Raw genomic sequence first — 27,159 nt, 5'->3', positions numbered from 1 at the left:
CCGGGAACCGGGAGCCAAAGATGTTTACTCAGTCTGGGTCACGCTCCTCCACACGGAACACCAAAATTTGTTGGTGTTTCCGTGTTCCGTCGGCGGTGAAAGCCCCAAATATGAAGGTCAAGACTCATTGGACTCTCCAACACTCCAGCCGGGTATGGGGCAAGGCTCTGTTAGCCGAAGCCGAAGAGTGCCCCTGCGTAGTTTCGACCTCGCTGACCATGTTTTTGCCATTTCTTTCACGGTATTCGGGCGGACCCACTTGTACCATGTGGGTTCACCCAAAGGGCCCTGAAGAGACCCGACAGAAAGGTCTTCTCGCGGCCCAAGTTGCCGCTGGAGGGGCGCCTCGTGCGCCTCCGCGAGGAATATCGAGCTTCATATCTTCGTCGTTGGGTACGACCACCCGTGATGGTTCATTGGGGCTCCCACCCGGTAATAAGTGGAGGCCATCCTTCTACTCATATCGGTGAAGCCGTGAGCGCTGTCGCGACGAGAGCCAGTCAGACTTCGCGCTCGTTCCTGCCGTGAGGAGCTTGGCGATAGGCGCAATAGCCTCATCGTCCCGATACCCCATGCGTATCCGATCATATAGATCCGCTGTCACCCGTGTTATGTGGGCCAACTCGTAGTCTGGACGCCGAGAGAAAGAGTCCGCAAGCACGTTAAGCTTGCCCGGCTTGTACTCGACGCGGAGGTTGTACTCCGCGAAGAAGGACAGCCACCTCGCCATCCTTTAAAGAGGTGAGGCGAATTTGTCGCCGTCCTCAGGAATGCATGGTCTGTGTAGATCACGAAGGTCCGGGAGCCCAAAAGGTGAACACGAAGCTTCACAAGGGCATATTTCATTGCCAGGAGCTCCTTGTCGTGGACAGGGTAGTTCCGTTAGGCGGCTTTGAGCTGCCTGGACTGGATCGAGATGACTCGTTCATGTCCAGCCGTGTCGTTCTGCAGCAATTCACACCCGATGACGTAATCGGAGGCATCGCAGACGATGCTAAACGGCTTCGTCTCGTCCAGCAGGGCCAGGACAGGGGCCTCTTGGAGACTAGCCTTGATGCTGTCAAAGGCATCATGGTGCTCTTGCTCCCAGTGCCAGTCGACGTCCTTCTTAAGGAGGCCCGACAAGGGCTTAGCGAAGCCCGCGTACTCTGCGATGTACTTGTGAAGGGAGTTGGCCAAGCCCAACCACTTTCGAAGATCCTTCTGGGATCGGGGCGTTGGCCATGCTGCAATGACATTGACCTTGTCTGGGCCAGCCCGAACGCCCACGTTGCTTACGAAGCGAACGAGAACTGTAAGCTCTAGTGACGCGAAACGCACTTGTCGATGTTAGCGTAGAACTTATTTGCTCGAACTACGTCCAGAACTCGACGGAGGTGTCCTAGATGCACCTCCATGGCCGTCTTGCCTCCCTCGGTACGGCTATGGACGAATATGTCGTCGAAGTACGTCTGTACGAAGGTTCGCAAAGGGCGGAACAATTGCGTCACCAGGCGATTGAACGTCGCCGGGGCGTTAGACAAGCCCTGCGGCATGTCGAGCCACTCCCAAAGCATGCCGCTTGGAGTGCTCACCGCGGTGAGCGGGATGTCGCTCTCTCGCATCAGGATCTGGTAGTATCCGTCTACCAAATCCAGCGCACTGTACAGTACGCTCCCGGCCATGTTGTTCAACAACACATCCTTTCGTGGTTTGGTGTTTGGGCCGGCACCGTCGCGTTGTTCAGCTTGTTATAAGCATGAACTAGACGCCACTTTCCGTTCGGCTTCCGATCGCAGAAAGTTGGCGTCGGGTGCGGGGATTTTGACTTCCGCACCATGCCTGTCTTCGCGTTCGCGGCGAAGAAGGCATCAATGACCTCGCACTGTTCGCGCGGGAGAGGCCATTGCCTCGTGCCACAATACTTTGTTCCAGGCACGAGATCAATCTCATGCCGTACACCTCGACCCGGTGGGAGTTGGGTCGGTGGGTGTTGTTCACCACGTCCGCATACTCCGTCACCAAAGGATACACCGGATCCTTAGGGTTCTTAAGGATCTCGGAACCCAAGCGCGCCTGACGCTGCTTGTTCAGGTCTTCCAGGACGTTCTCGTCCAAGACAGAGGAAACTCCTACCGAGTGGTCGCAGGTCTCATGAGCACCATCTCGGCAACCTTTTCAGCCTTGAGGTTGGCCAGGAAAGACTCGACCGTCATTTCCTCGAGATTCGGTATCTCTGCGACCTCTGGTAACGGTTCCAAGTGAGCACCAGATGCCTTGACGGGCAAACCGGTCTTGCCATCGAAGATGTGATAACATTCTTCCGCCGGCCTTGGCCGGGCCCTGGAAGCCGAGTCGCTGGAAGCGACGTCGATCTGAACGAAGTTCAGATCCGACTTGTGGCGGCGGTGGCGTCGTCGACGGCGACGGCGACGGCGACCATGACGTTGAGCTCTGTTACCCACGTCTGGGGATGTCGGATCGCCGACATCCGAGGCCATCGTGGCCTCGTATGGTACTGTGGTACCCACACAGGAAGCGTGTCCGCCACCTTCCTCTTCAGTTAAGGTCTGGGCGACCGCGTGTGGCGCTATGTTACCCACATAGGAAGCGTATCCGACACCTTCCTCTTCAGTTAAGGTCTGGGCGACCGCGTGTGGCACTATGTTACCCACACAGCAAGCGTATCCGACGCCTTCCTCTTCAGTTAAGATCTGGGCGACCGTGTGGGGAACTCTGTTACCCACCCTGAACACGTTATTGTCAGTGTTCGTGACAGCTGCAGCTGTCTGCGGAACTAAGCTATCCGCTTGTGGACCTAAGTTACCCACTTGGCCAGCGCCTCCTATGGACGCTGCCACCATCAAAACATCATTTAAGTCGTCATATACGTCGACGACTCCCAAGCATCTGCCAGATGCTTTGGTACCCTGGCAACCCTTGCGGGCGCCCCGGGTCCTGACAGAGGTGGGGTCATGACTCATCAATGCTCTGTCGGACTGCGCAGGGCGGCTGGCTCCGATTGCCTTGCCTCGCCAGTCGATCCAGGGCTCGTGCTTCTCAAGCCAGGGCTTGCCCAGGATCATATCATATGGACCCATATCGAGAACAGTAAGCTGTTCGAGGCTGTCTAAGTCTTCAAACTTGACGGCCAGATCCACTTGGAAGTTGGGGACAGTGACGACCTTCAGTCGCACTGACACCGTCCCGTTGCCCTTGCTTTCTCTCAAAGCATCGGACAGCTTGTTGCTATTACGAGCTGCCGTCTGGCGGCGTGCGAAATTCTTCGACGCCCCAGAATCGATCAAGATTCTAAAGGGGTGATCGTATCCCCGTACACATCCGTGTACTACGAGCAACCCGCCGCTGCTCTTCGCCGATTCGAGAGTGTGAAGACTCTCAGGGGCTAAGTCCCTGTGGTATGCGCCACCCGCGCACCCATCACGAAGACTTAGATCTTCCCCAGTAGGGCGCCCCGCCCCTACTGGCTCCCGGCGTTCCCCTGACACCGGGATCCTGGCTTCTGCCAGCGACCCCTTGAGGACGGTCTTGGGCAAAGACCGTCTGCGGAGTCTTTCCGCGGGACAGTCGCGCTTGAAGTGGCCCATCTTCCCGCAGCCGAAGCAGCGGATGTCACGCTGTTCGGCGGACCCGAGTTCCATGGTCACTGGTCCGTTGGGGCTTGTTTCCCCGGGAGCCGACAAGGAGCTCTCAGGCCATGCTGAGGTCGGCGTACGCGCCTGGCGATGGCTGTACTCTTCTGGAAGAGCCACTTGAATCGCCTCTTCAAGGATGCTTGACTGCACCCGGAACAGCTGGGTGCGTGCGGGGCCCACTCAAAGTCCGTCCATGAACGCAGTCATCTTGATGTGTTCGTTGAGTGGGTTTCCCACTAGGGACGCCGTGATCTCCCGTATCTCTTGCACGTACTCGTGCAGTTCGCGCCTCTCTTGTTTACACGCGAGGAAGCGCGAACGCTGGCGTTACTCGTAGCTCGCCGGGAGGAACGCGGCTCGGACCTGCTCACACAGCTGAGCCCAGGATGTGAAACATCCACGGGATGTTGCTTCCCGTGTGTACACCCAACGCTTAGCACGGCCGCTAAGGTTGGAGAGTGCAAAGGTAGCACGAAGTTGCTCGGTCGAGATCAGAGCCGCGTCCATCGCAAGCTCTACGTCTCGGATCCAGAAGTAAAGGTTCTCGCCTTCCTTCCCTTTATACGGCTTAACCTTCAGCCGTATTGGCTTCGGGTGAGGCGGATTCGCTACTGCCGCCGGAGCCTGCAGGTTCTCCCGCACATGCGCGATGAGCCCCTGCTCGTACGCGTCAGACGCATTGACGCGCTCGAGCTGCTCGGCCGGTGCTGACACCACCAGGCTCTGCAGGGCCTCCATCCTGAAGATGCCTGCCATCTTTTGTACCGACTCGAACTGTGAGTCGTTCATATGGGAGAAGTCGTTCCTATCCATGGCAACGAACTTCGGAGAGGTTCAGGTAGTCTACCCGCGGTGGCGTGGATTGACTACAAGTGCTACCAAGTGTGACGGGGTCACACAGCACCTTGCGCTAGAGGAAGCTGGCTTCCGAGAGTATACAAACTTTCAGTGAACGGCAGTTCACAGGTCCCCTTTTGCCTAAAGGGAGCGAAGTGACCAAAAAGTTTAGGTAGGCTGTAAACTGAGTATATTTAACCCCTTCAACCCGGCTGATTTTCCACACCCTAACGCTGTATATTCATCGCATTAACATATAGGAAATTGCAAACAAACGCGGGAAAGGATTAGAAGATAGGAGTGTAAAAAAATGATCAAGTCATCTCGAGCACTGATTAAGCTGTATATCATGGGGGATTGCGCTGTATATATACAGCTTGTAGTGTGGTGTGTGCCACTTGGGTAGCAGAAAAAAACTCTAATAATGTGAAAAACGTGTTACAAACAGGGCGTCTGCACTGGCATACTGAAATGCAGTGTCATTTTCCTGCAATCAACTGATGTCGAGACTGCCGTGCATACAAACTTTCTAACATATTCCTTGTCATCAAACAAGTGCATCCACACACCTCCAAAAAGTGAATAAAGACGGGGTGGCAGACGCAACATCAAGAGAGACGCAAATATTGAAGCTACTTCATTGATCACACAGAATTTATCCTGGGGAGGCAGCAGCGGCACGGCGGCGCTTGGCAGGAGACTTGCCAGGAGATCCTGTAGTCTTTGCCGCGCGCACTCGGATCTTACCCTTCTTGTGCGCTGGAATTTCAGCGTCGTTCTTGTATTTATTGTGCCACACGTCCCAACAGCTCTTGATTGTACCCTTCATTGGCCACTTCGGCTTCGTGCACAAGTATATTAGCCCCGGAAAGTCTCACCCATCGCAATAGTACGTTGTGGTGGCCCCCCTCTTGCCATTTTCGGTCAGAATTGTGCATACCTTGCAGTTCTTCTGCACTCGCTTCCTCTGTCCAGAATGGTCTCGCCACGCTTCATTTAGTTTCGGCACGTGTCCGCTGGCATCGACGGACTCGCGCTTCTCGACTGAAGTGTAGCCATCTGTATATACACGTTAGTGTAAACAGTATATACAGCATGTCAACCAAACAGTGCTTACCTGTGCTAAAAGTGTTCTCTTCGTACATATCCTCCACGGAGAGTGTGATCAGTTGCTTGTGCAGCTTGCACATGTATTGCGCGTGTGTCATCGCTCGAATCTACTTCTGCTTGCAATATGCTTTGTGCACGATGTACCCGTTTGTAATCGCAAGATCAACCAGCCCCAGGAGTAGTGACTTATAGTATTTCCGGAATGTGATCGAGCGCTGAACGGAGTACCGTTGTAGGCGGAGTTGATCGTGCACATCAACTCCGCCCATAAACTTATGGTAGTCCTTGATGACCTTCGGCCACGCCACTTCATTCTGTTCTCCGGTCTTCTCCCTTCTAACCACACGGTCTAGCTCCAGGTTTCCACCAACCGATAGGAAATGCACAGGTTTGCTGTCCCACCAGCATATCGAAGTCATCTCTTTCACATGCTTAGACCGAGCAAACGTGAGCGCTCCTCTCGGGATATCCTTCGGCCTAGTCTTCTTGTTAGACACCACCGCCTTGCAGAACCTCTTCTGTTTGTCATGATTGTACCAATTGTGTAAAACCCCATGAGCAGTAGCTGTACGGTTAGCACAATAGACGTGTAGAACCGATCGACAACGACAAGTCGCACCGCTTTCTCCGGAGGCTTGTCTCCAAACACAGCTTTCAGGTTACGAACAACGGCAGCAGGGCCGGACTTCATGTCCACAGCACCTGACTCAGCAATTTGCTGCTTCTTGCCGCAGTACACCTCGAAGCTGTACATTGTCACACAGTATATAGATCATAAGTAAACGCATACAGCAGAACGAAGACAGCATTCTTACCGAATACAATAAGCGGACACAGCACAACAGAGCATGAAAGCTTTGTACCCCATTTGTGGGGTTTATCTTTCATGTACACTCTTGTCCGATTGAACGAGCTTCTATTCGGTAGCATGGCTTCATCAAACGAAAGCTCTGCTGGAGGATTGAAGTACTGCACAAACGTCTGCTGCAACACGTTCACTACAGAGCAAATTTTCCATACGCGATCGGTTTTTGCACGTGGGTCTTGGTTGCTCGTGAAGTGGAGATTTTGAGTGAGTTGCACGAATCGATCTCGTGTAAGAAATTTCCCAAATGTGCCTCTTGGAAGTGCCCCTTACTCTGACAGCCTCCAGGGGTTCGCTAGTTTTTCGCGATTTGGCATGATTGTTCGAGCTATCAACAGGCCGATGTAGACGCACAGCTCGTGCGGCATTATCGGCTTCACCCAATGGAACTCTTGGCGTACATCTCGTCTTGTCGTGTTCTTTTCTTGTTGTACTGCGCGTCCAGCTCGTCGCGCCTTCTGTGCTTGCTGTTCCTTTCTCTCAAAATAGGCATCCACACGGGCATCTAGCTGCTCATGCATGTAAAGATTGCTGCACTCTGCTATATGCTGCCACAGCGCCACTGGGATGAACATGAAGAATAGTGCGATTGGCGACGCTCCACGCTTCAAAGCCTCTTCAGTCGGTCCACCGCGTTCACCCATCAGATCTGGATACTCGTCGCTAGATGGAACAGGAGTGTACAATGTTTGCAGATATTGCGTGACATTGGGCGTCTCGGGATCATGCCATCCAGTAGTACCGAGATCCTTCAGTGCAGGTCCGATGATATCACCAGCCAGAACGCTGTCGTGGCCACCGATTGAGTTGAGAAAACTGTCTGCAAAATGGTGTTCTTCCTTTGCATACATGGCATCGTCCTCTTCATCGATCGTATCTGATCCTGACGAGTCAGCGTCGCTGACATCCAAATCGTCCAGGTCTATCTCCTCTGATTCGGTCCCCGAGTCTAGCGCACAGTAGGTATCATCACTGCCTTCAGGTGCGTTCAAGTCGTCGTCACCGTCACCTAGCATGTCAACGACGTCGTGGGTACCTAATACACCAAATAATACAGCATAATGTACGTGTTAGGCATACGATGTATGATGTACGATGTATATCCAACACAAGAAAGTAATCCTACCCAAATCGCCAGTACGACTCTCTTCTTTCGATTCTTTATTTTCTCCACGAGCAGGAAGCGGACTATGATGTCGTCTCGGTTGCTGCAAGTCGCTATCATTGCTGCGACAGCCGCTTGGTTTGCTACTAGCATTGGCTTAAGCTAGCACACAGTCAGCATTGAATAACGAGTTAGCAGTGCATCGTAGCGCAGAATCGACTGAATTGTTCCTCACCTGGCGAACGGGACACGGGAGTCGAAGGTGCTGACGAAATTTCACGCCTTGGGGGAGGTTGCGCCGGCCAGGAGTCGCTAACTGCACTTGCCATGACGGCTGATACAGCAAAAACAGCTTATACATCATTAGATACAGCATCTCAAATATACAAAGCGCGATGCAACATCACCTGGAGTAGTTGACGAAGTTACACGCCTTGGGGGAGGTTGCGCCGGCCGGGAGTCGCTGACTGCACTTGCCATGACGGCTGATACAGCAAAAACAGCTTATACATCATTAGATACAGCATATCAAATATACAAAGCGCGAGGCAACATTACCTGGAGTAGTTGGCACAGGTGCGGATATCACACTCTCAGCGACCCCATCACCTGGTGCTGGGTGTTCAGGTAGCGTTCCAAGTTGCTGGTCAGCAGCAGCATTGACAGGAGCTGTAGCAACAGGAACAGCGGCTGACGCAGAAGAAGCCGCAGAAGGAGAAACACCTTCATCCGCCTCTGCGATTTGTCTCTCTTGCTGGAGTCGAGCTTCGTGATTTTTCTTCACCACTATACACAAATGTAATACAGCTAGCAACGTCAATAAAGACTATCCAAAACAGCTCAAGTATAGCATACCTTCTCGAGAGTACAGGAATAGAGCTTGCTCTCCAAGAAAGTAGTCCACTCCCTCTTTTCCAGTGGGATCACCGCCTGGCTTGATGTACTTCCAGAAATGATTCAGGCTTCGGCTTGATGGTGGCTTCACGGTCCACTCAGCCGACTTAAGGCCAGCCCAGAGTACGCGGAAGCTGTCAGGCCCCCGCACGGGCACAGGTACCGGAGTTGCTCCACCAGAACATCTCCCTCGAGATGTTTCGCGCGTCCCCACCATCACGAGCTCTCAACCGCTTGTTGTTCACCGCAGAAAATCTTTGACTGGCGCTCAAGCTTGCGAAAAGGGCGCGAAATTTACCTCCCAAAAAGTATACTGCTTCGAAAGACTGTGCCAAACCTGGCACTTATAATATCTAAAAAAATCGAGAAATTAGAAGCGGCCTTTCTCTCCTCTTTAGACTCATGTGTAGGAAGATACATTTTCCGGCTCTCAAATTTTAATCTTCGCTTTTGTATACCTTGTGAATCTGTCAGAAACAAGTATACCGGTAGTTTATTTAGGTATAAAACCACTACGCTGTATATACAGCGTAACAGCTGATTTCAAACGCAGCTTATACAGGGCAACCACTAGATATCACCGAACTTTACGTTTCAGCACACCAACTGCGTGAAACCACAGCAAAATTAAAAAAAAACATAGCTTATCTGGTATACACAGCACATTGCAGATTCACACATAGGAAGGTCGACCAACACACAAAAAGTGGGTCCCACTACAGAAAGACATAAAAGATGTGGCATTGGCTGGCTCTACATGTACAGAGTCTGACAGTGCCAAAGCAAATTCAGCAAATAGTGACTTGTCATTCATTAAAGGCTTCTCCCGGTCACGGGTCGGAGATATGCCTAAGAAGCTTGAGTGGAGAGAGCTGGCCGTCTCGTTGGCCGAGGAGGAAGGGCATGAACTACTGGACTCGGGAAAGGCTACTCGTGTTACCAAGGCTAACATGACCTCATGCACTATCTGCGCGGACCCGACCAAGCATACAATGAAGTATCAATTACTGCGGTGTAAGTCAAAAGCATGCCAAATAGCAGGCTCCGGCGTGAGCTGTGGATGGAGAGGAAAATTTTTGACGTGCACGGTGACGCGAATGATGGATTTGTATGAGATTGGCACTCATTTTTCGGTGGCGAGGTCACCCCGCGAAGCAGGACTGACGCGACAGCAAAAGCTCTTTTGCCAGGAGCTCGTATCATACCGATTGAAACCGGTTCGTATTTGGAACGCTCTTATAAAAAAGTATGGGCTGGAGGGAGAGAGGCTACCACGTCTTCGCGCGATTCAGAACTTTGTCAACTACTATTCCAAAACGCAGCTTGGCTACAACGACGAGCACGAAGATATTACGACTGCGGTGCGAGATCTGGCTTACAAAACCTCAAAAGGTGATTCAGCTCCAATCACGTTTACTTATAGTAAAACAACTGATGGCGACCTCATCGTTGGTGACGGCTCGGATGAGGAACCATTTATTGTGGGGCTGACTACCAGAAATTTGTTACGACTTATTGACCGTGACCCAGGAACTTTTATATTCCACATCGATGCTACTTTCAAGCTTTCCCAGGTCGGCTATCCTGTGCTCGTAATGGGAATTTCGGATCGCGCGCGAAAGTTTCACCTGGTGGCGTTCTGTATAATCTCGCATCGAGTGGAGAGTGTGTACGCAATGGCGCTGCTCGCGTTCCGGTCGATTTACGCAGAGGTCATTGGAAAGCAAGTTCGACTGAAGTTTGTTATGGGAGACGCGGAGGATGGACAGCTAAACGCTCTGGAGCAGGTATTTCGATTCGACTCAGATTTTGTGTTTCTAATGTGTGTTTTTCACGTCATGAAGAAGGTGCAGGGGAAAACTAGGCATCTTCCTGATAGTGTGGCAAATTATGTATTAGCGCAGATTTACGATATGCACTTTTCGACTACGCTTGGCGAACTGGCTCAAGTGACGCAGTTTTACCTTGGGCAATGGAGCTCTTGAAGTGATATTGCCCCATTCGCTGCTTATTTCACGAAGCAGTGGCTTAGCACGCGGTATTCGAAATGGCAGTGTTGTTATCTGGAGCCTGCATATGCAACTACCAACAATCCTGTGGAGCAATTCAATAGAATCATTAAGCGCGACTACACCTTGAGAGCGCGTCTGAAAATGGGCATGTTGATTAAAGTGCTCTCTGAGTGCTGTACGAACGAGTCGCAGGAAGCACGGCTCTTTCATCTGAATCCTGAACCAACAACATCACTTCTACGTCGAGCCAAGCAACTGGGAAGTGACAAATTGCTGCAAGTTAATTCACAGCCTACCGGGAGTCCGAACTCTAACCTAATTCGAGTAGTCTCGCAACCGGCACCCCGGTTCTACATTCCATCCAAGAAGAGAACGGAAGAGTATCTAGCTGTAACAGCTCAGATGGGATGGAATTACGCGCGTATGGAATATATGGGGCAACCCATGGAGGGTTGGCTTGTTGATGTGTCGTCGGGATGGTGCCAGTGCAAGTATTGGAGAAAGTTTGGCTCTTGCATTCACTTACTTCATGCCCGACTGGCATCTCACCGCGTAAACAGCCAGGGAAGGAGAATTTTAGTGAACAGAAACATCGTGCGGAAGAATAAATCGACGTATGCTGAATCCGGTACACTCAAGCAGACCGACAACTACTCAACAGGAAGTCCGCTCATGTTGGCGTAGTGATCTGGAAGTACCCCTCACCTTGAATACTGATGTTGGTGGTCAATCGAAATGTGTCATTTAGGTGGTTTAGCTGTATTCCGACATTATCGGACTGCGGGTTTTCCAACTACATAACAATAGAAGCCGCTTGGCGTTGACGTTTAGACACCTTTCTCATTTGTAGGGTATTCTCTTGTTTCGTTCGTCTAGCATGCATCATGTTGCTCCGGAAACAAGTCATGGCTGAGCTTTAACAGACTTTTTTTATGGGCATCAGCCTTCGATAGTTGTTTTCTCCTCGCTCTCTGTCTTTTCCGCAGCTCTTCAGCTTCACGCATACGTCTGGCGTACTCATTATACATGCGCTTCAGTAGTAAGCTATGTGGAGCACCACAAAGCTGGATCTCAGTATCATGCAGGCTCATTTGTATCAACTCAAAGGTGTCCTTAGGATCTTCATCATCGCTGTCTGAAGAAACCCCGTCGCGTGGCGTCTGCCAAAATGACTGACGAGCTTCCTTTCCAGCTTGACTCCGTAGAAACTTCTCATCACGTGTTTGACGCTCGGTGTTAGACATGTCGATTCGAGCCAATGCGTATTGGCGAGCTTTGGTGCTTCCTCGCATCCTGCAGAATATCTAAAAGGGTCCGTCCATTGTCACCGCAAATTCGATTGTGTCGCTATACAAAACAAAAGACAAAAATATTTGCTCAGTACTTTATTTTAATTTACAGTAAGTTTCTTACGTTTACGGTAAGTTTTTTACATTTACTGTACGCAGTACCGTCTACGGTACATATAGTCTAGTTACGGTTGTTGTAGTAGTACAGTATTTAGTTGTGTGGTACAGTGAATGATTATAAAGTACAGTAGTTTCAATATTCGTACCGTGAGCGTGCCCCTCACGCTCAATACGTCGGTTTGCGTCGCATGAAGTACGTGTTCATCTTGCTTAAGACTTGCGCAATACGTCCTTACTGCGCGAACCAACTATCTCTCAGCCCTTGACACCCTCATCCGCAATACTGAATAAAACGAATATTGTAATACACCATTTGTGCTACTAGGTTATCCTACAACTAACCTCACTGCGGATTTTAGTCGAACTCGCTCTATCAACCCGCAATCTTGTCTCGACAGTTTGCGGTCTTGCAGGCGTGTGGAAACCAGGTATCGCCGTAATCCACCGTAGCTTCGACACCAGCATTAATTTCCTTAGTAGCTTTGACCATGACGTGAACTTCACGATTGTGGCGCATCTCGACAAACTCCGTGTTGGGTTCGCAGCTGTGATTGATGAACCGTGCAACCGTCCCACATTCCTCAGCATCAATATATAGCTTGGTCTTGACCCGGCTGCGAGCTCTGGCTTGTAGCGCCACAACGTATTCGTGCTGGTTCGCGTCAGTGTTGTAGTCGTGGTTCGTCAAAATTCCCGTGTAGGGGGCGACTGTTGACCCAACGTGAAGCGTGTCTACCGCTCGTACGCCAATTCCAATATCGGAAGCAAACAGCTCTACATCGTGCACCTGCCGAGGAATCATCACTGCTTCCTGCGAGGTCGATCAAGCTCTCGTTATGTTGTTGCTCCTTAGCGCCGATCTGCCTGCTACCTGCTGCTTCTTGCAGATGGTCGTCGCTGTCGCTAGAGCACAAGTCGATTGCGTCGTCAGCGTTCATCTTTCAAAATGAACACCGGTACAGCACGCCACACAATTATGTGTACACACGATTTAAGCGATAGCAAAAACAGGTAGGTCACCAGTCAAAACACGGTTGATACAACAAGAGCAAGTCTTCAAGACTCACTTGCTTCGGCCTTTCTGACGGGAGACTCTCTTGCTCCGGCCTTTCTGATGGGAGACTGCCATAAACTGGGTTGCCTTGCCGGTTTTTAATGCATCTAAAAAACACACAAAAAATCTGTGTGTTATTCATGCCAGGTTCGGTATTCTTCACATTTTCTCCTTATACAGCTACCGGGGTTGAAGGGGTTAAAGGTAGGCTAAGCCTGAGTTAAATATTTAAACTATAAGTCACCTAAATAAAAGCAATGTCATCAGCCAATGGCTGGCCTCGGACAACCCTGGTTACGTGTACCAAATATCTCGAAGTATGACGTGTCATACTTCTGATGTAACTAGGGGTACACTTAGGGCTACGTACCCCGTTACATTTTTGGTCAGGGATGGTTTTGTTTTAAGCTCGACGTTAAAGGGACATGCCATTGAGCGTTTAGATAATCTGCAGCAACGGGTCTTTCTTCGGAACTTCCTCTTGCCCCTTGATACTGATAACTCGTCGACCGAAGATGCTGAAGTGGTAACCGGACTCGAATCGGTCCATGGGGTTCGTACGAACAAACAGCAGAACTACCAGCCCAGCCACGATAATGATGAAGATGTTGTTCAATGTCGAGATGTACGCCTCACTGATGGCCACTCCCGCCTCAATCTTACTACTGTACGCGTTGTTGAACGTGATGCCACCCACGACACCACCAATCGACCACGCGGTCAGGATCAGTCCGTGCATGGCGCCAATGTTGAGCGCACCAAACATATCAGTCAGGAAGGCAGGGATGGTACCGAATCCGCCACCGTAGCTAGCCGTCAATACAAAGATCTCGGCAACAAACGCCGTGTACTCATTGTTGCGAATGAGCATCGGCGTGGTGCCTACAATCACCACCTGGAGGATCAGAGTCGTGTAGAAAACGCACTTGCGCGCGAACGCGTGCTCGATATTAAAGTTGCGCGCCACCAGATCCGATGACAGTGAGAAGAAGAGGCGACCGAAGCAGTTGAAAACGCCGTTGATAGACACGATGTCTGCAGCTTCGTCCGCCGTTCTACCGAAAATATCGGTGCACATGTTCGACAGCTTGGACAGCACCACCAGTCCGTAGATCTGGTTAGCGAAGAACATGAGGTACATACACAGAAAGTCTGGAGTCTTGATAGCGTCGATCAACGTCAGTTTACGCACTTGAGCGTTAGTGCTGATGATAAAGTCGATTTCGTTCTCGGACGCTGCCGACTCGTAGCGGTGCTTCGAGGTGACGTGTTCTGCGTTATCTGTAGCCATTTCCGGTTCGTCTACAGTTTCACCGTGCATGTTGAGTCCTCCAACCGTGAACTCCAAGTGAGGGGTGCGGAGTACGATAGCACAGAGGTACATGGTACTTGCCATTGCACAACCGACAACCAGGAAGGTTGAGGACACCCCGACAGCTTCAATGCAAGGACGGTAGACTTTCGCCCACACCACAGCCCCTGCTCCATACCCAGCGACAGCGAAGCCTGCCGCTGTGCCTCGATAGTCAGGGAACCACTTCTGCAATGCCGATACTGGAGCGATATAGCACATACCCATGCCAAAGCCACAGAACAGACCGTATCCGATGTAAATGGCTGCAATTGCCTTGTGAGCCACACCCATCGCAGTAATCGCGTGACCTAGAAGAAATGACGACGTTCCTAGCACTACACCGTAGCGAGGACCATTACGCTCGATCCAGGGTCCCATAATAGCTGTCGTCGTACCGAAGATACCAACGGCGATATAAAATGCGTTCACGGCTTGACCAGCTTTCGGGTCGTTGTACACATGAGCGTCAATGGGTTTGTTAAAGACAGACCACGAGTACAGTGACCCGATGCAGAATTGAACCAGAAAACTCGCGAAAAACAGATACCAACGTGAGAACCGCAAGCAACGGGAGGAGTAGTAGCGGTCCTTGCCGAGGTAGAGCGTGAAGAGCCATTCTTCAGCGTCATACTGCTCCGGTGAGCACGATTTTCTTGACACCGTCCAATGGTTGGCGATTTTCGTCTGTACTGCCTGAACGCACGTTTTGTTGGCTTCTCCCTTCGTCGGCATCTTGACTTGGAAGTTTGGGAGGATGTGAGAGCTTCGAGAAGCTAGTAGACCAGAAATTACCAAGAACCTTTCGTAGTAGCTCGTCGATTGAGGAATGAAAATACCAACGAGTTTGAGCTGGTGTATAGCGGAAGAGATGATGGTAATTGTACAGACGGATGTTTATTTTTGCAGATGGGAGGGTAAAGTGTAAATATGAATGCAGAGAGTAAATTAGGAAAGACTTTGGGATCAGAAGAAATCTTATCCAGAAAAACTAAAAGTTAAAGAGCCTCATATTACGTGGTACTTGTATAAGGCTCTTTAACTTTTACACACTCTGTGTTTTAGCTGCCTCGCGCAAAAAAAATTTGCTCTAAGTTTTCACACGATGTTGCTTCTTGTGGACGCGCAGGAGGCTCAACAGCATCAAGTTGAGGAAAGGTGCGAGTCGCTAAGCAAAGAGCAGATGGGAAGGCAGACGTGTGGGTAGCCAAGAGCACGATGGCCAGTCTTCTAGCATCTGGATCACCGACTTTACCGCTTCAAGATTACTGGGTATTACCCTAAATACACGTAAACAAGCTCAAGCGCCGTCATGATTTTTTTTACTTATCTGTGAATGAAATGAACTATATGTACACTAACGACAACTCCTCGCTCGACAGAGCTCAAGTCATTTTACGCTGCCTCAAGTAGCGGCTCTTCCTATTTCGGTTCCTGTTTGCCCTTGATATTGACGATTCGTCTCCCAAAGATACTGAGATGATAACCGGGCTCGAAGCGATCTGTGGCGTTCGTGCGCACGAAGAAGAGCACCACGAAGCCGATGATAAGAATGATAAAGATACGGCGAACTGTGTACGAGTAGGCCTCGTGGATCTCCCAGCCATCGGCGATCTGGTCACCGTACGTGTGGTTAAAAGAGATTCCTCCGACAACGCCGCCGATAGACCACGCTGTTAAGATCAACCCGTGCATGGCGCCGATGTTAAATGCTCCGAACATATCAGTTAAGAACGCCGGAATGGTTCCAAAGCCGCCACTATAACTGGCTGTTAAGATGAAAATAACAGCCACAAAGGCCGTGTAGTTTTCCTTCTCCAAAATCTTTGGAAGCAAGCCAAGGATGATCACCTGCGATGCCAGTGCATAGAAGTACAGCCACTTACGCGCAAACGCGTGCTCGACGTGAAATTTGCGCACAAAGATGTCCGACATGAGCGGAAACATCAAGCGACCGCAACAGTTAAAAACGCCGTTAACCGATACGATATCAGACGCTTGGCCGGGGGTCTTGTTAAAGATGTCCGTGCACATACTCGAGAGTTTCGAGAGTACAATAAGGCCGTACAGTTGGTTGGCGAAGAACATGATGTACATGCACAGAAAGTCCGGCGTTTTAATGGCGTCAATGAGGGAGAGTTTGCGTACCAGAGTGTTGGTAGCTGTGGTAGGCTCGACGATTTCCTGGATATCCCGTGCTGTGGGCGTCGTAATGGACTCATACTCATGAGAAGACAAGACGCTGACCTTCTCGCCGCGGTGGGTGAGTTCGTCTGCCTTTTCTACGGCCTCTCCGTGGATATTGAGGCCACTAACCACAAATTCGTGGTGTGGAGAGCGGAGAATTATAGCACACACGTACATGGCAAAGGCCATGACGCAGCCAATGAGGATAAAGGTGGAAGACAGACCCACTGCGTCAATGCATGGCAAGTAGACTTTAGCCCAGACGACAGAGCCGGCACCGTATCCGCCGACTGCGAAGCCGGCGGCTGTGCCTCGGTAGTCCGGGAACCATTTTTGAAGCGCTGAGACGGGCGAAATATAGCAAAGCCCCATACCGAAGCCGCAGAAGACGCCGTAGCCGATGTAAATGGCTGCAATCGCCTTGTAGTGCACACCGATGGCTACAATGATGTTGCCAATGAGAAACGACGTCGTACCGAGCATCACGCCGGCGCGCGGGCCGTGGCGCTCAATCCACGGTCCCATGATGGCGGTGGTAGTGCCGAAGACACCGACGGCAGTGTAGAAGGCATTGACAGCGCGCCCGGCTGTGTCGTCGTCGTACACGTGCAGGTCGATGGGTTTATTGAAGACCGACCACGAGTACAGAGAGCCGATGCAAAATTGCACCAGGAAACTCGCGAAGAAGAGGTACCATCGCGAAAAGGGCAAAACCGGCAACGAAAAGTAGCGGTTCTTGCCCAGATACCAGGTGATGAGCCACGCCTCGGCTGCGTCCTGCTCGGCCGTGCGGTGTTTGGGCGGGACGGTCCAGTGGCCGGCGATCGCGTCCTTTGTGGACCGCAGACACGTCTTCTTCGGTGTCGTTGCGTCGACAGCGGCAGGATCTTCCACGCCCATAGCGAGACGGTGAGAGTTGGGCTGGTGTGAAGTTTTTTTTTTACTTGCGAGGCAGCGAGCCAATTGAGGAATGAACGCAACTTCGCAAGCAGGAGTTGTCGGGCTTTTGGCAACGGCAAAGGCATTGAGATTTTATTGCCTCTTCAACTTGCCAACTTCAACGATGGCAAAAAGCGATATAAAATTGCGTTTCGCCGGATGGCAGTGGATTTGCAAAACTGCAACGACTGGGTTTTTGTAAGGGTGACTGATCCGTGGTAAGTTTTACTATTAAGGAGATTAATTCGAGTTGAAGACAAGTGTCGTGCACAGACCACCAAGACACGGCTTTGGTTGAGTTTGAGGTCTACAAGGACTTGATCTTGCAGTGCTGGCAACTGGCAACTTCAGACAGGAAACTTGGGCTTCCTCGGACTGGGCACCTCAGTAGCAACTCAGCGAAATAGGCGAAAACCTCGCAATAGTTAAACGAGTGTGGGATCTGCTGATCGCACTTTTTCGCACATTACTTTCTTGGTAAGGAGATGGACGTGTCAACACGACCAAGAGTCCTTGCGTATCGAGCGATGGCGCCCAATAGGCAGTGATATCAGAGACATCAACGCCAGCAATAACGCCAAGCTCAACACTTTTTCGATCTAGAAATATCCTGTGACGGCGACGCGAGGCCTAGCGGCTTCGCGTTTCAGCACGGCAAAACTCTGAGGTAGTCTACTGTCACATACCGTTAAACTTACAGTAATCCCTTCGTCTGTGTGCCTCTCGAGACATCCTCCTATAATAGCACTGATCGCGCTTTAAGCACAATTGAACTAAAGTTCAATTCCGATGTGTCCATTGTAGCGTCGTTTGGCTCCACAACTCATGTTCCTTTAACAACCTTCCGGTGGCCCACGGATAACATGGTTTAACGCCAGTGATCATGGTCATCGCACCAAACGCAAGGTGATAATGACCGGAAAGTGTCAACGAACATGCTCATACGAGGAAACGCAAGATGCTAAGCTCTATCCTCGCACGTTAACACCATCACAGCACCGCCGGCATCGGCACCGCTTTGCTGCACCACCGAGAAGCCGGCAGCGTCGTGGCGAGCGAGGTCACCGATGCTGCGTGGTTGCAAGCACACCATCCTAACGAGCACTTCACTGCAAACTAAACATTGCTGTGTCCACTGGACACAGCCATAATGGCTGCCATTCGGCACAGCAATGCTTGCGACTTCGGACACACTAGTGAATTTCACACTTGATCGAGCAAAAGTCTCCTCAAAACTTGACTTATTCAAGGTTGAAGCTGATGACAAGACCGCACAAGAAACGAGGCAATCGAAGACAAGAGACTTGGCATCTTTCTAGCTGAAGGCAACTACAACTTCAGACAAGCAAATCGGCAATTTTCATTTTGTCGATAATGATTTTCCCTTCGATTCAGCAACATATACTACAGCAATACCCACGCATCCTTACACCTCGCTCTGCAACAAACCCTCCTTATTGTCTGTCGTGTCCTTGGGCTTGATACTGATCACACGCTTGCCGAACAAACTGTAGTGGTAGCCCTTCTCGAAGCGGTCGCGCGGGTTCGTGCGCACCATGAAGATGAAGATACCCGTGACGCACACCACGATCAGAATCTTATAGATGCTGTCCACGTACGCGTCTACCGGTGTGCTACCGCTCTTAATAGCCTCGTTGTATTTGGCGTTGAAGGTCAAGCCACCGGCCACACCACCTAGAGACCACGCCGTCAAGATAAAGCCGTGCATGGCGCCAATGTTAAACGCGCCGAACATGTCTGTCAAGAAGCACGGGATCGTGCCGAAGCCGCCGCCGTACGACAGCGTCAGCAGGAACACCAGCACGACAAACGCCGTGTAGCTCTCGTCACGGATTAACGTGGGGAAAATAGCAATAATAGTGATCTGCGAGACCAGACCGTAGTAGAAGAGGCTCTTGCGGGCGAACGCATGCTCAACGTTGAATTTGCGCACGATCACATCCGAAATGAGCGGGAACAGCAGACGCCCCACGCAGTTAAATACGCCGTTGATGGAGACGATGTCAGCGCCCTGTTCGGCGGTCTTACCGAAGAGCGTAGTGCACATAGTCGACAGCTTGGACAGCACGATAAGGCCGTAGAGTTGGTTGCCGAAGAACATAATATACAGGAAGACAAAGTCGGGCGACGTGATGGCCTGGATCAACGTCATCTTCTTCACTTGTGAGCTGGTGTTTTGTGCGGTCGGCTCAACCATCGCTGCCACGTCACGGGCTGTGGGTGTCATAATGGACTCGTACTCATGCGACGACATGACGCTTAGTTTCTCGCCGCGCTGGAACGATTCCTGAGCCTCACGAACAGCCTCGCCGTGCATGTTCAAGCCGCCCACGTGGAAGTCAAAGTGAGGGTTACGTAGGCATACAGCGCAGCAGAAAAGAATGAATGCCATGACGCATCCAATGACGATGAATAGGTCGGGTACGCTAGTAGCGTCGATAATCGGAAGGTAGGCTTTGCCCCAGACTACCGAACCGGCACCGTAGCCACCGACAGCGAAACCGGCAGCGGCGCCACGGTAGTCCGGGAACCACTTTTGAAGTGCCGATACCGGCGAAATGTAGCACAAGCCACTACCGAAGCCACAGAACAACCCGTACCCGAAGTAGAGCCCTACGATTGACTCGGCGTGTAGCGAGATACAACTGATGACACAACCGATGAAGAACGACGTCGCACCGAGCACCACACCGGCGCGTGGACCGTTGCGCTCGATCCACGGACCCATGATGGCGGTCGAAGTGCCGAAGACACCGACGGCGATGTAGAAGGCGTTGACAGCCATACCTTTCGTTTTGTCGCCGTAGATAAGCAGGTCGATTGGGTTGTTGAGCACCGACCACGAGTAGAGCGAACCAATGCAGAACTGCACCATGAAACTCGCGAAAAAGAGGTACCAGCGGTTGAATTTGATCGACGGCAACGTCATGTACTTGCCGAAGATATACGCGGTGAGGAGATACTTCTCGGCCGCGTCCTGCTCATCACTGCGGTGTTTGTCGGGCACCGTCCAGTGTTTGATGAGCACGCCGGTGATCTTGTCGCTGCAGCTTTTGGCGGGTGGTGTCACTTGCTGGACGGACGCGTCGGTCATTGTGAAGAAGGGGGTGGAAACCGAAGCTGGAACAAGTGTGCACGACGCCGCCAATTGAGGAATGAGAGTGTGGGAAGGGCGAGTCGCTGCTACTCGATGATCGACCACTTCGGCATTGCCACGAAGGGCACTGTGGACAAGGGACGTTGTAGGCAGGTTGAAGCGATATACAGACCCCGTTTCTGGCAGAAACTTCTGCCGGGTGAGGAGAGACTGAGCTTTGCAGCACGGTCTGACGTCGGTCAAGCGTGGCGCCGGCGACGTCATCGGCCCCCTTGCGTGTCAGGCGAATGCCAGCGTTAAACGCAAAGTTACACTTGGCTTGTAATTCCAATTAAAATTGCAGCAATAAGCTGTGCCAAATTTGTATGATCGACAGTAGCTCTAACCCTAGATAAGCTACTTTTAATTTTGCACACGTATACGGTCACTTTACTTGTGCGTCCTAGCTCTACGTTTCCTAGCTTCACCACTCTTTGTGGCCACGGATGCATGCCACCCTCCATCGGCTTTTGCTATTGAAGCCGATCAATTTTGCTCTTGAATGGCGGCGGTTACTCTAGCACGCATTCTCACACTTCCAATTTACATTTCGACCGAGTTCATACCTCTTCTGACATTTGACAAAGTTGATTGTGGCATGGTGCGGGACAACGAGAATTTTAATCACGTAGCTTACCTCGATTTTTCTGGGACAATAAGGGCATATACCGGTACATGTAAAATGCATGGCGCATGTGTTGTTGGTTAGCGTCGACTGGTGTCGACTAGAGTAAAATGTTCAGCTTTGAGACGGGTGGAGAAGAGCTTCAGCTCTGAAGCTCATCAGAGTCTAAAATAGTGGATTGACATGTAAATTGATACTCTTGGTATCTTTGCTTATTTTTAGTTGTCCTTAGAAAAAGACTGGTGTGCGCTGGTTCATAATTTCAAAGCTAGACAATTTGCTAAAAGCATGCTGCTGAGCATCCCCAGTGGCCATCGAAGTGAAAAAGGCGGTGGTTGAAGTTGCCCTGTTCTGCTGGTGCATCGTCTTTGGCGAGCCGTCGCGGCCTGGAATTTCTGTTGCACGTGGGGCCACTGTACTCAGTAGCCATGAAGTTCATGTTCATGAATCACGATGATGAACAGGGTGCTGCATGTTCACAGCGCATTACTCGGCAAAGCTGCAGTTTTATCAACCTCTCTTGCTGCCACCTCGCACTCGAAGGCAGGTGCTATATGTGAAAAAAAAAATGTACTCTTGCTCGCGTCTAGGCTGCACATTACTATATTGCTGGGTCAGTATGGAGCATCCGCTTGAAGTTGAGTCGTTCTGGCGATTCGAGTCGACTACTGTGGATTCTAGGTTTCTAGTCCAGGAACCTTGCGTGTCGGGCGATCGCTCCGTTGAAGCTACTGGAAGATCGCGCTGCTCTGTTAAACGACGTCAAGCTGCAGCGTTTCGAGCCCAAGCAGCTCTACCTTGAGCCGACAACACGACGGGGCTGGCTCTGAGGCTCAGTCGTAAAGCTGTAAGTCAAAGGCAACGCGGGTGAAGTCTGCCACCGTGACTGGGTCGACCGAACCCTGTAACTTTGGCTGCAGAGCACAGCTTCAATGCCACGTGAAGCTGGTACTAGCGATGCTGTCTCTTACAATCTGCCGGCTTTAGTTGAAGTTGCCTTGCACGCAGCCATCGATTCATCATGAGCTTCGTTCGAGGGCTCGAGTATTTTTGTCGTTCGGCTGGAACCGACATTAGTGAACCGACACCGAGTATGGAGCTGACCCCCGAGATTATCAAGCGCCGAAGTGGCCACTATGATGTGAGTTTGGTCGCGCTGCTAGATGTCTCGGGGATGAAACTCCGCCGAATAGCCGCACTCGAGTCCTGCGTCAACCTTCTCGAGCTTAACTTGGCTCACAACGAGGTACACTTACAGTTAGTATGTTTTAGAGTAAAGAGCCCCGCTATAATAACGGTTATTCATCTTTGTGAACTGCTGCTACAGCTTCGATCGCTGGAAGAACTGCCTACACTGCCATTGTTGCGTTGTCTTCACCTTTCCAATAACGAACTCACGTCTCTCGGTTCGTTGGCTAGTCAAATGTAGCGTGCACAGCTCCTATAGAAAATTGTGTACCTTGCTTTATTGACCTCTAGCCACTCTACCGCTGTTGCCCTCGCTGGAAGAGCTTTCAGTTGCCGTACGACCTGTTGTGTAACATCCAACGCCATTTGTTTAATTTCTTTTTTTGCTGGCAGAAAAATCAGATTCGAAGTGTTGACTTTGTCGAGTTGGCAACTAAGTTGCCGAGTCTTCGTGTTCTCAACTTTGACGGCAATCCTCTAGATATTAAAGCCGGCGCGAAGGCATCAAAGGCTTTCCCCAATCTGTTCATTCTAAATGGCAAGACACTCACGCTCACGAGGCTTCTCGAGGAAATTACTATCAACGCCGTTAGTAAATCTGCTGCAACAGAAGACGAGAACCCCGTGGAAGCTGGCCTTGAGCTAGATGACGAAGCTGTGGAGTCAAATGACGACGCCGTCGGCGTAAATGAGTTTATTAACGAAAGCACAAGGCATCTCGAAGGTCCGTCTGAGTGTTACAGATATAGCACTCACAGCGGTCCAACTTTTTTCTAATGTTAATATTCTGCTGCAGAACTGTTGCAACAATGCAAACAGACACTGGCAATTGCCGAGCCCGCGCTCATCTCTCCACTTCAGTGACGCAAAAGTGGCAAAACGGTCATAGAAATCCGATTATTTCGGAGGTCAACGAGAATATCAACACCATTTAACTAAAAATATGAGTATCACTTCTTGCTGGTGAAATAGAGACTGTCTTCGCCATCACACCCGCCGTAGCATGTCTTCCTCGGTTGTTGCTGTGGCACCTCCAGATCCTGCAGTGTCGAAGATGGATTTGCGGCATGTTGGGCACGTAGAATTCACCAATAGCCACTCGTCCACGCATTCTTTATGGAAATGGTGTGCACACGGTAGCACACGCAGCGACTGTGACGCCTCGTAGTCGTTCAGACAGATACAGCAGCACGCGTCTTCAGGCGGGAACATATTGGCCGTGTACGTCTTGCTTTCTAACTGGTCAATCATCTACAAGTATTTTATCAGCATCATATTTTAACTATGCAACGTATATCAGGGCATCCGACTCACCTCCTTGGTGGCTCCTTTGCCCCTCATAGGGTCTTGTAATCTACTCAGTAGTCGAATGACACAAGGGAGACAGAAGCAGAGGATCGGCAACAGCGCTAGTAGCAGCAAGCAGGGCAGGAAGATCTTGGCATAGGAGATGACGATCATCCACAGAGCTAACTGGTACATTGCCGACCCGTCGTCGCAGCGCGCACCGTCGCTAATGACCCACATATTGCCCACTAGGAACCAAAAGAGGCCAGCTAGGTCCAACCCGTACTTGAGCTGGCTAAGTGGAGCCATGTATTGTTCCCGAAGTCTAATTGCAGTGTTACTGCGTGCGCCGTTTAAGTAGTAGAGTGTCCATTCCAGCAACAATGTGAGCGTGAGATGGATAGTATGTAGCAATAACCACACCTGGATACGATAGCACAGTGTCTCGCCCTGCCAATGTAGCGCCAGGATGACGACGGCCACTATGATCTGCGGTAAATTGACCAGTGAGATGGCCCACATGATAAGACGCGAGTTTCGTGCATCTCGTGCTTCCTGTACGCTGCTATTGAGAACATTGAGACGAACAGCGTGGGCTTCGTCGGGGGCGGCGGGCCCACTGCCCACGCCCGCAGTGGCAAGCAGCCGTGCGCGTGACGGAGACGTCAGAGAACTGCTGCTCGGACCCGAGGAGCGGAGAGCGACGCGCTCTTCAGTGCTGGGCATCTCGGCTGGCGGATCGGCAGTCTCGGGCATGCAGAAAGAGACCTAGGTGCGCTAAGGTTTTGACCCAGTTTCTATCTAAATTTACTTTTATATGCAATTGACCAATCGAAAGACGATTTTCTTATTAATGGGTAAAACGTTCGTGACGTTAATTTGAGCGCGAGTTGGAGATGCAACGAAACAAGCGAGATGAATCTACGTAGCTCAGCTACTATAATTACGATTTCCTATGCAGCGAGTGCGAGTATTCGCAGAGCTAGCTCAAATTATGAGAATAAAACATTGTTGACTATTAAATAACCAAGGAACGACTGTCTTTCTGAGGCCCGCCCAAGCTTACAGTATTATGAATTATCCTGCTTTTCTAGACGCTAAGGGCTTACCGAATTGGTGCGAATCTACACGTCAAGGGTTTAGCTTCGTTTGCTCGTTTTCACTGCGAAGCTGAGATCCCGAAACAGAATGACAATACTTTGCGTCGATATCTAAGTCAATCTGAGAAAAAGATTTCAGTCACTTAACAAAAGATAAATACTACTACTACTAGTAGTGGTAAGCTACTGCAGATTTGATGGCTAATCAGACGGCGAAATATATTGGGGGATATTTTTCATCATTGCGATGTTCTCGGTTTTGTTCAGCTCTACATGCTTCCCCCAACTCCTCACGGCGCGTAACCAATCGGATCGGTGCTTCTTCTCTTTCATCTTGACTTTTTCTTGCTTAAAGAGGTCCACTGCTGTCTTCAATTTGTCAACTGTTTTGATGCCGTACTTATCTGCAAACGTTTTCACTGCAGCGGGTCCAATGTCATGTATGTCTTTGATCGAATGTGGCGACACCCCATCCGAGATGATATCTTGTCGTTCAAAGCCCTTTAAACCAGAATGAGGAACAAGAAATACGAGCGCAGCCCGCTTGGGGTTGGCCTTGACTTGTTCCAGCAAACCAAGCCTGTGAAGAACGTAAATGATTTTAAAAGCACGCACAGGATACGTCATGGAGACCGTCATTTGGAAAAAAAAAGTATACGCCTGTTCGTAGGATTCTTGACGGTGTCGCGGTCGTGCTAACAAGTGCTTTTGAAAAGTAGAATCCGTCAATTGACTGCAGGGTTTTCGACTTCGGCTGATGGTACGGCCCTTTGCTCAGAAGCGAAGAAGATAACGCGCTGCGCTCAAAGACATCAACGGGATCGCTCCGCTCAATGTCAAAAGTTCCCAATTTGCTCGCGTATTGACGGTAGACACTTCTTGTGCCTTCAACTGCAGTCCCCTCAACTTCGGTACGTCGCGAAGTTTTGCATGCGCTTTGGCCTCAAATATCCCTCTTCTAAGCGAAACAGCGGGGGGTATGCCGTCAAGCAACCCCTTGACTTCATTCATTCTGCCCTCTATTACGCCCAGCAGCCGCTCCGAAAGCTTTTTGCACACCATTTCGGACACAAGTTTCGTTTCTACTAACCTCCCATCACCAATGGGCTCGTAGTGCAAGAAACGGTGAAGCGTGGTAGTGTTTTTCAAATTGTAAGCAGGTTTTCAGGGTGTCCACGGTTAGTAATCTGCTCGATCGGTTTCGTCAAATCCTTTATAGTAAACACAGCCCGCTCTTGCTTAAGCGAGAACCAATTTTCGACCACTCCACCGAACTTCCAGAATCGTTCTTCCATCTCGTAATCACTAATAGGGTATTCCAGAACGGAAGCACCTAGTTGCAGCTTTTCAAGTGTCCAGGGAGGCATATAGTAAGTGCAAAGTTCCTTTCTTACTTCCTTCAAGCATCTCTCGTGTAGGCTTGTAAGCACAACCGTTTAGCGGAATGCTACCTTTGGCGGTCCATCGCACAGCCAAAGTAACTTGTTTCGATATCGGTTCAAGCTTGTCTTATCACTGAGATCCACGCCTAATACGCTCTACGTCACAGTTTCTGGAATTCCCGGAATTGGTCGACGATAGTGCTTGGCTTCCTCACCAGGTTCAAACACAGCCAGAAGATTCGACTTCTCCTTCCGAAGTATGCGCTGACGCAATAATAGTCCAGGTTGGGTTGGCCTTCTTGAACCGTTCCAAGAAATAGGCATAGAAGATCGAGTTCTCGAATCCTGCAGTAAAAAACATTTACGAAGTAGATTACTATCGGCCCATTGATGCTGGGTACTGTAGTATTAGCTACTTGCTCACCTAGAGGCCCGGTCAGTGTCACACATTTCTCCTTATCTTTAAGCAGCAGATCTTCCACATTCTTATAGTAGACATCATAACATGCGCGAACAAAATAGAACTCACTGCCTTTGTACTTAGTAGCAAGGGGCACATCGGGCATTTTGTATCTGATCTCAACGTCGGAGATGCCTTTCTTGCCAGACACTGCGAGAGGCTTCTGCTCCGCTAGAGCGATCTCCTCCGCCGAGTCATGATCTGCTACTTGTTCGTCATCTTCACCCATCCACTCATCTTCTTTTTTTTACCATCTTCCTCATAAGCCTCCAAGTGAGAACGTTTCCGGGGGGCGTGGTCATCGTCAGTCGTCAGCGTTTGTCAGTTAAAAGGTTTTGACTCAGTCTCTATCTAAATCATTCTTTAGGGTGGGGGACGAGTACTAATCGAGAAATAATTTTCTTTTTACCTGTAATTGTCAGATGCTTCTTTTAATGTTGGTTAATTTGAAAGTGACCGGAGATGTAAATGCTACGGCGACGAATCTAACTGGGATCTGCTCGTTCTCGTCACATAATTCAAGAAAATTACAAGCGAGTTTACTGTAAGACTCATCAACAAG

The 27,159-nt window shown here is 50.4% G+C and overlaps 7 protein-coding genes across 7 annotated transcripts; all 7 read right to left on the bottom strand.

The window, feature by feature from the left end:
* Positions 1–13,360: 13,360 nt before the first annotated feature.
* On the bottom strand, positions 13,361–15,007 carry PITG_07664 (Major Facilitator Superfamily (MFS); the record flags this gene model as incomplete). Its single annotated transcript, XM_002904569.1, has 1 exon — positions 13,361–15,007. One exon carries the CDS (start codon positions 15,005–15,007, stop codon positions 13,361–13,363), a length of 1,647 nt encoding a protein of 548 aa, XP_002904615.1.
* A 660-nt stretch (positions 15,008–15,667) lies between these two features.
* On the bottom strand, positions 15,668–17,359 carry PITG_07663 (major Facilitator Superfamily (MFS); the record flags this gene model as incomplete). The annotated part of the gene is made up of 1 exon (XM_002904568.1): positions 15,668–17,359. One exon carries the CDS (start codon positions 17,357–17,359, stop codon positions 15,695–15,697), a length of 1,665 nt encoding a protein of 554 aa, XP_002904614.1.
* A 1,000-nt stretch (positions 17,360–18,359) lies between these two features.
* On the bottom strand, positions 18,360–18,491 carry PITG_07662 (uncharacterized protein; the record flags this gene model as incomplete). The annotated part of the gene is made up of 1 exon (XM_002904567.1): positions 18,360–18,491. One exon carries the CDS (start codon positions 18,489–18,491, stop codon positions 18,360–18,362), a length of 132 nt encoding a protein of 43 aa, XP_002904613.1.
* A 333-nt stretch (positions 18,492–18,824) lies between these two features.
* Positions 18,825–20,513, bottom strand: PITG_07661 (Major Facilitator Superfamily (MFS); the record flags this gene model as incomplete). The annotated part of the gene is made up of 1 exon (XM_002904566.1): positions 18,825–20,513. One exon carries the CDS (start codon positions 20,511–20,513, stop codon positions 18,825–18,827), a length of 1,689 nt encoding a protein of 562 aa, XP_002904612.1.
* A 2,842-nt stretch (positions 20,514–23,355) lies between these two features.
* PITG_07660 (uncharacterized protein) lies at positions 23,356–24,381 on the bottom strand (the record flags this gene model as incomplete). The annotated part of the gene is made up of 2 exons (XM_002904565.1): positions 23,356–23,619; positions 23,683–24,381. 2 exons carry the CDS (start codon positions 24,379–24,381, stop codon positions 23,356–23,358), a joined length of 963 nt encoding a protein of 320 aa, XP_002904611.1.
* Positions 24,382–24,956: 575 nt separating this feature from the next.
* Positions 24,957–25,394, bottom strand: PITG_07659 (uncharacterized protein; the record flags this gene model as incomplete). Its single annotated transcript, XM_002904564.1, has 1 exon — positions 24,957–25,394. The coding sequence occupies one exon, from the start codon at positions 25,392–25,394 to the stop codon at positions 24,957–24,959; it is 438 nt and encodes a 145-aa protein (XP_002904610.1).
* A 506-nt stretch (positions 25,395–25,900) lies between these two features.
* PITG_07658 (uncharacterized protein) lies at positions 25,901–26,826 on the bottom strand (the record flags this gene model as incomplete). The annotated part of the gene is made up of 2 exons (XM_002904563.1): positions 25,901–26,088; positions 26,667–26,826. The coding sequence occupies 2 exons, from the start codon at positions 26,824–26,826 to the stop codon at positions 25,901–25,903; spliced, it is 348 nt and encodes a 115-aa protein (XP_002904609.1).
* Positions 26,827–27,159: the final 333 nt, after the last annotated feature.

Source organism: Phytophthora infestans, genomic scaffold, assembly GCF_000142945.1.
Source record: "Phytophthora infestans T30-4 supercont1.11 genomic scaffold, whole genome shotgun sequence".
Classification (NCBI taxonomy): Eukaryota; Oomycota; class Peronosporomycetes; order Peronosporales; family Peronosporaceae; genus Phytophthora; species Phytophthora infestans.
The sequence above is the reverse complement of the archived record's forward strand: the minus strand, read 5'-3'. Positions and strand labels throughout refer to the sequence as shown.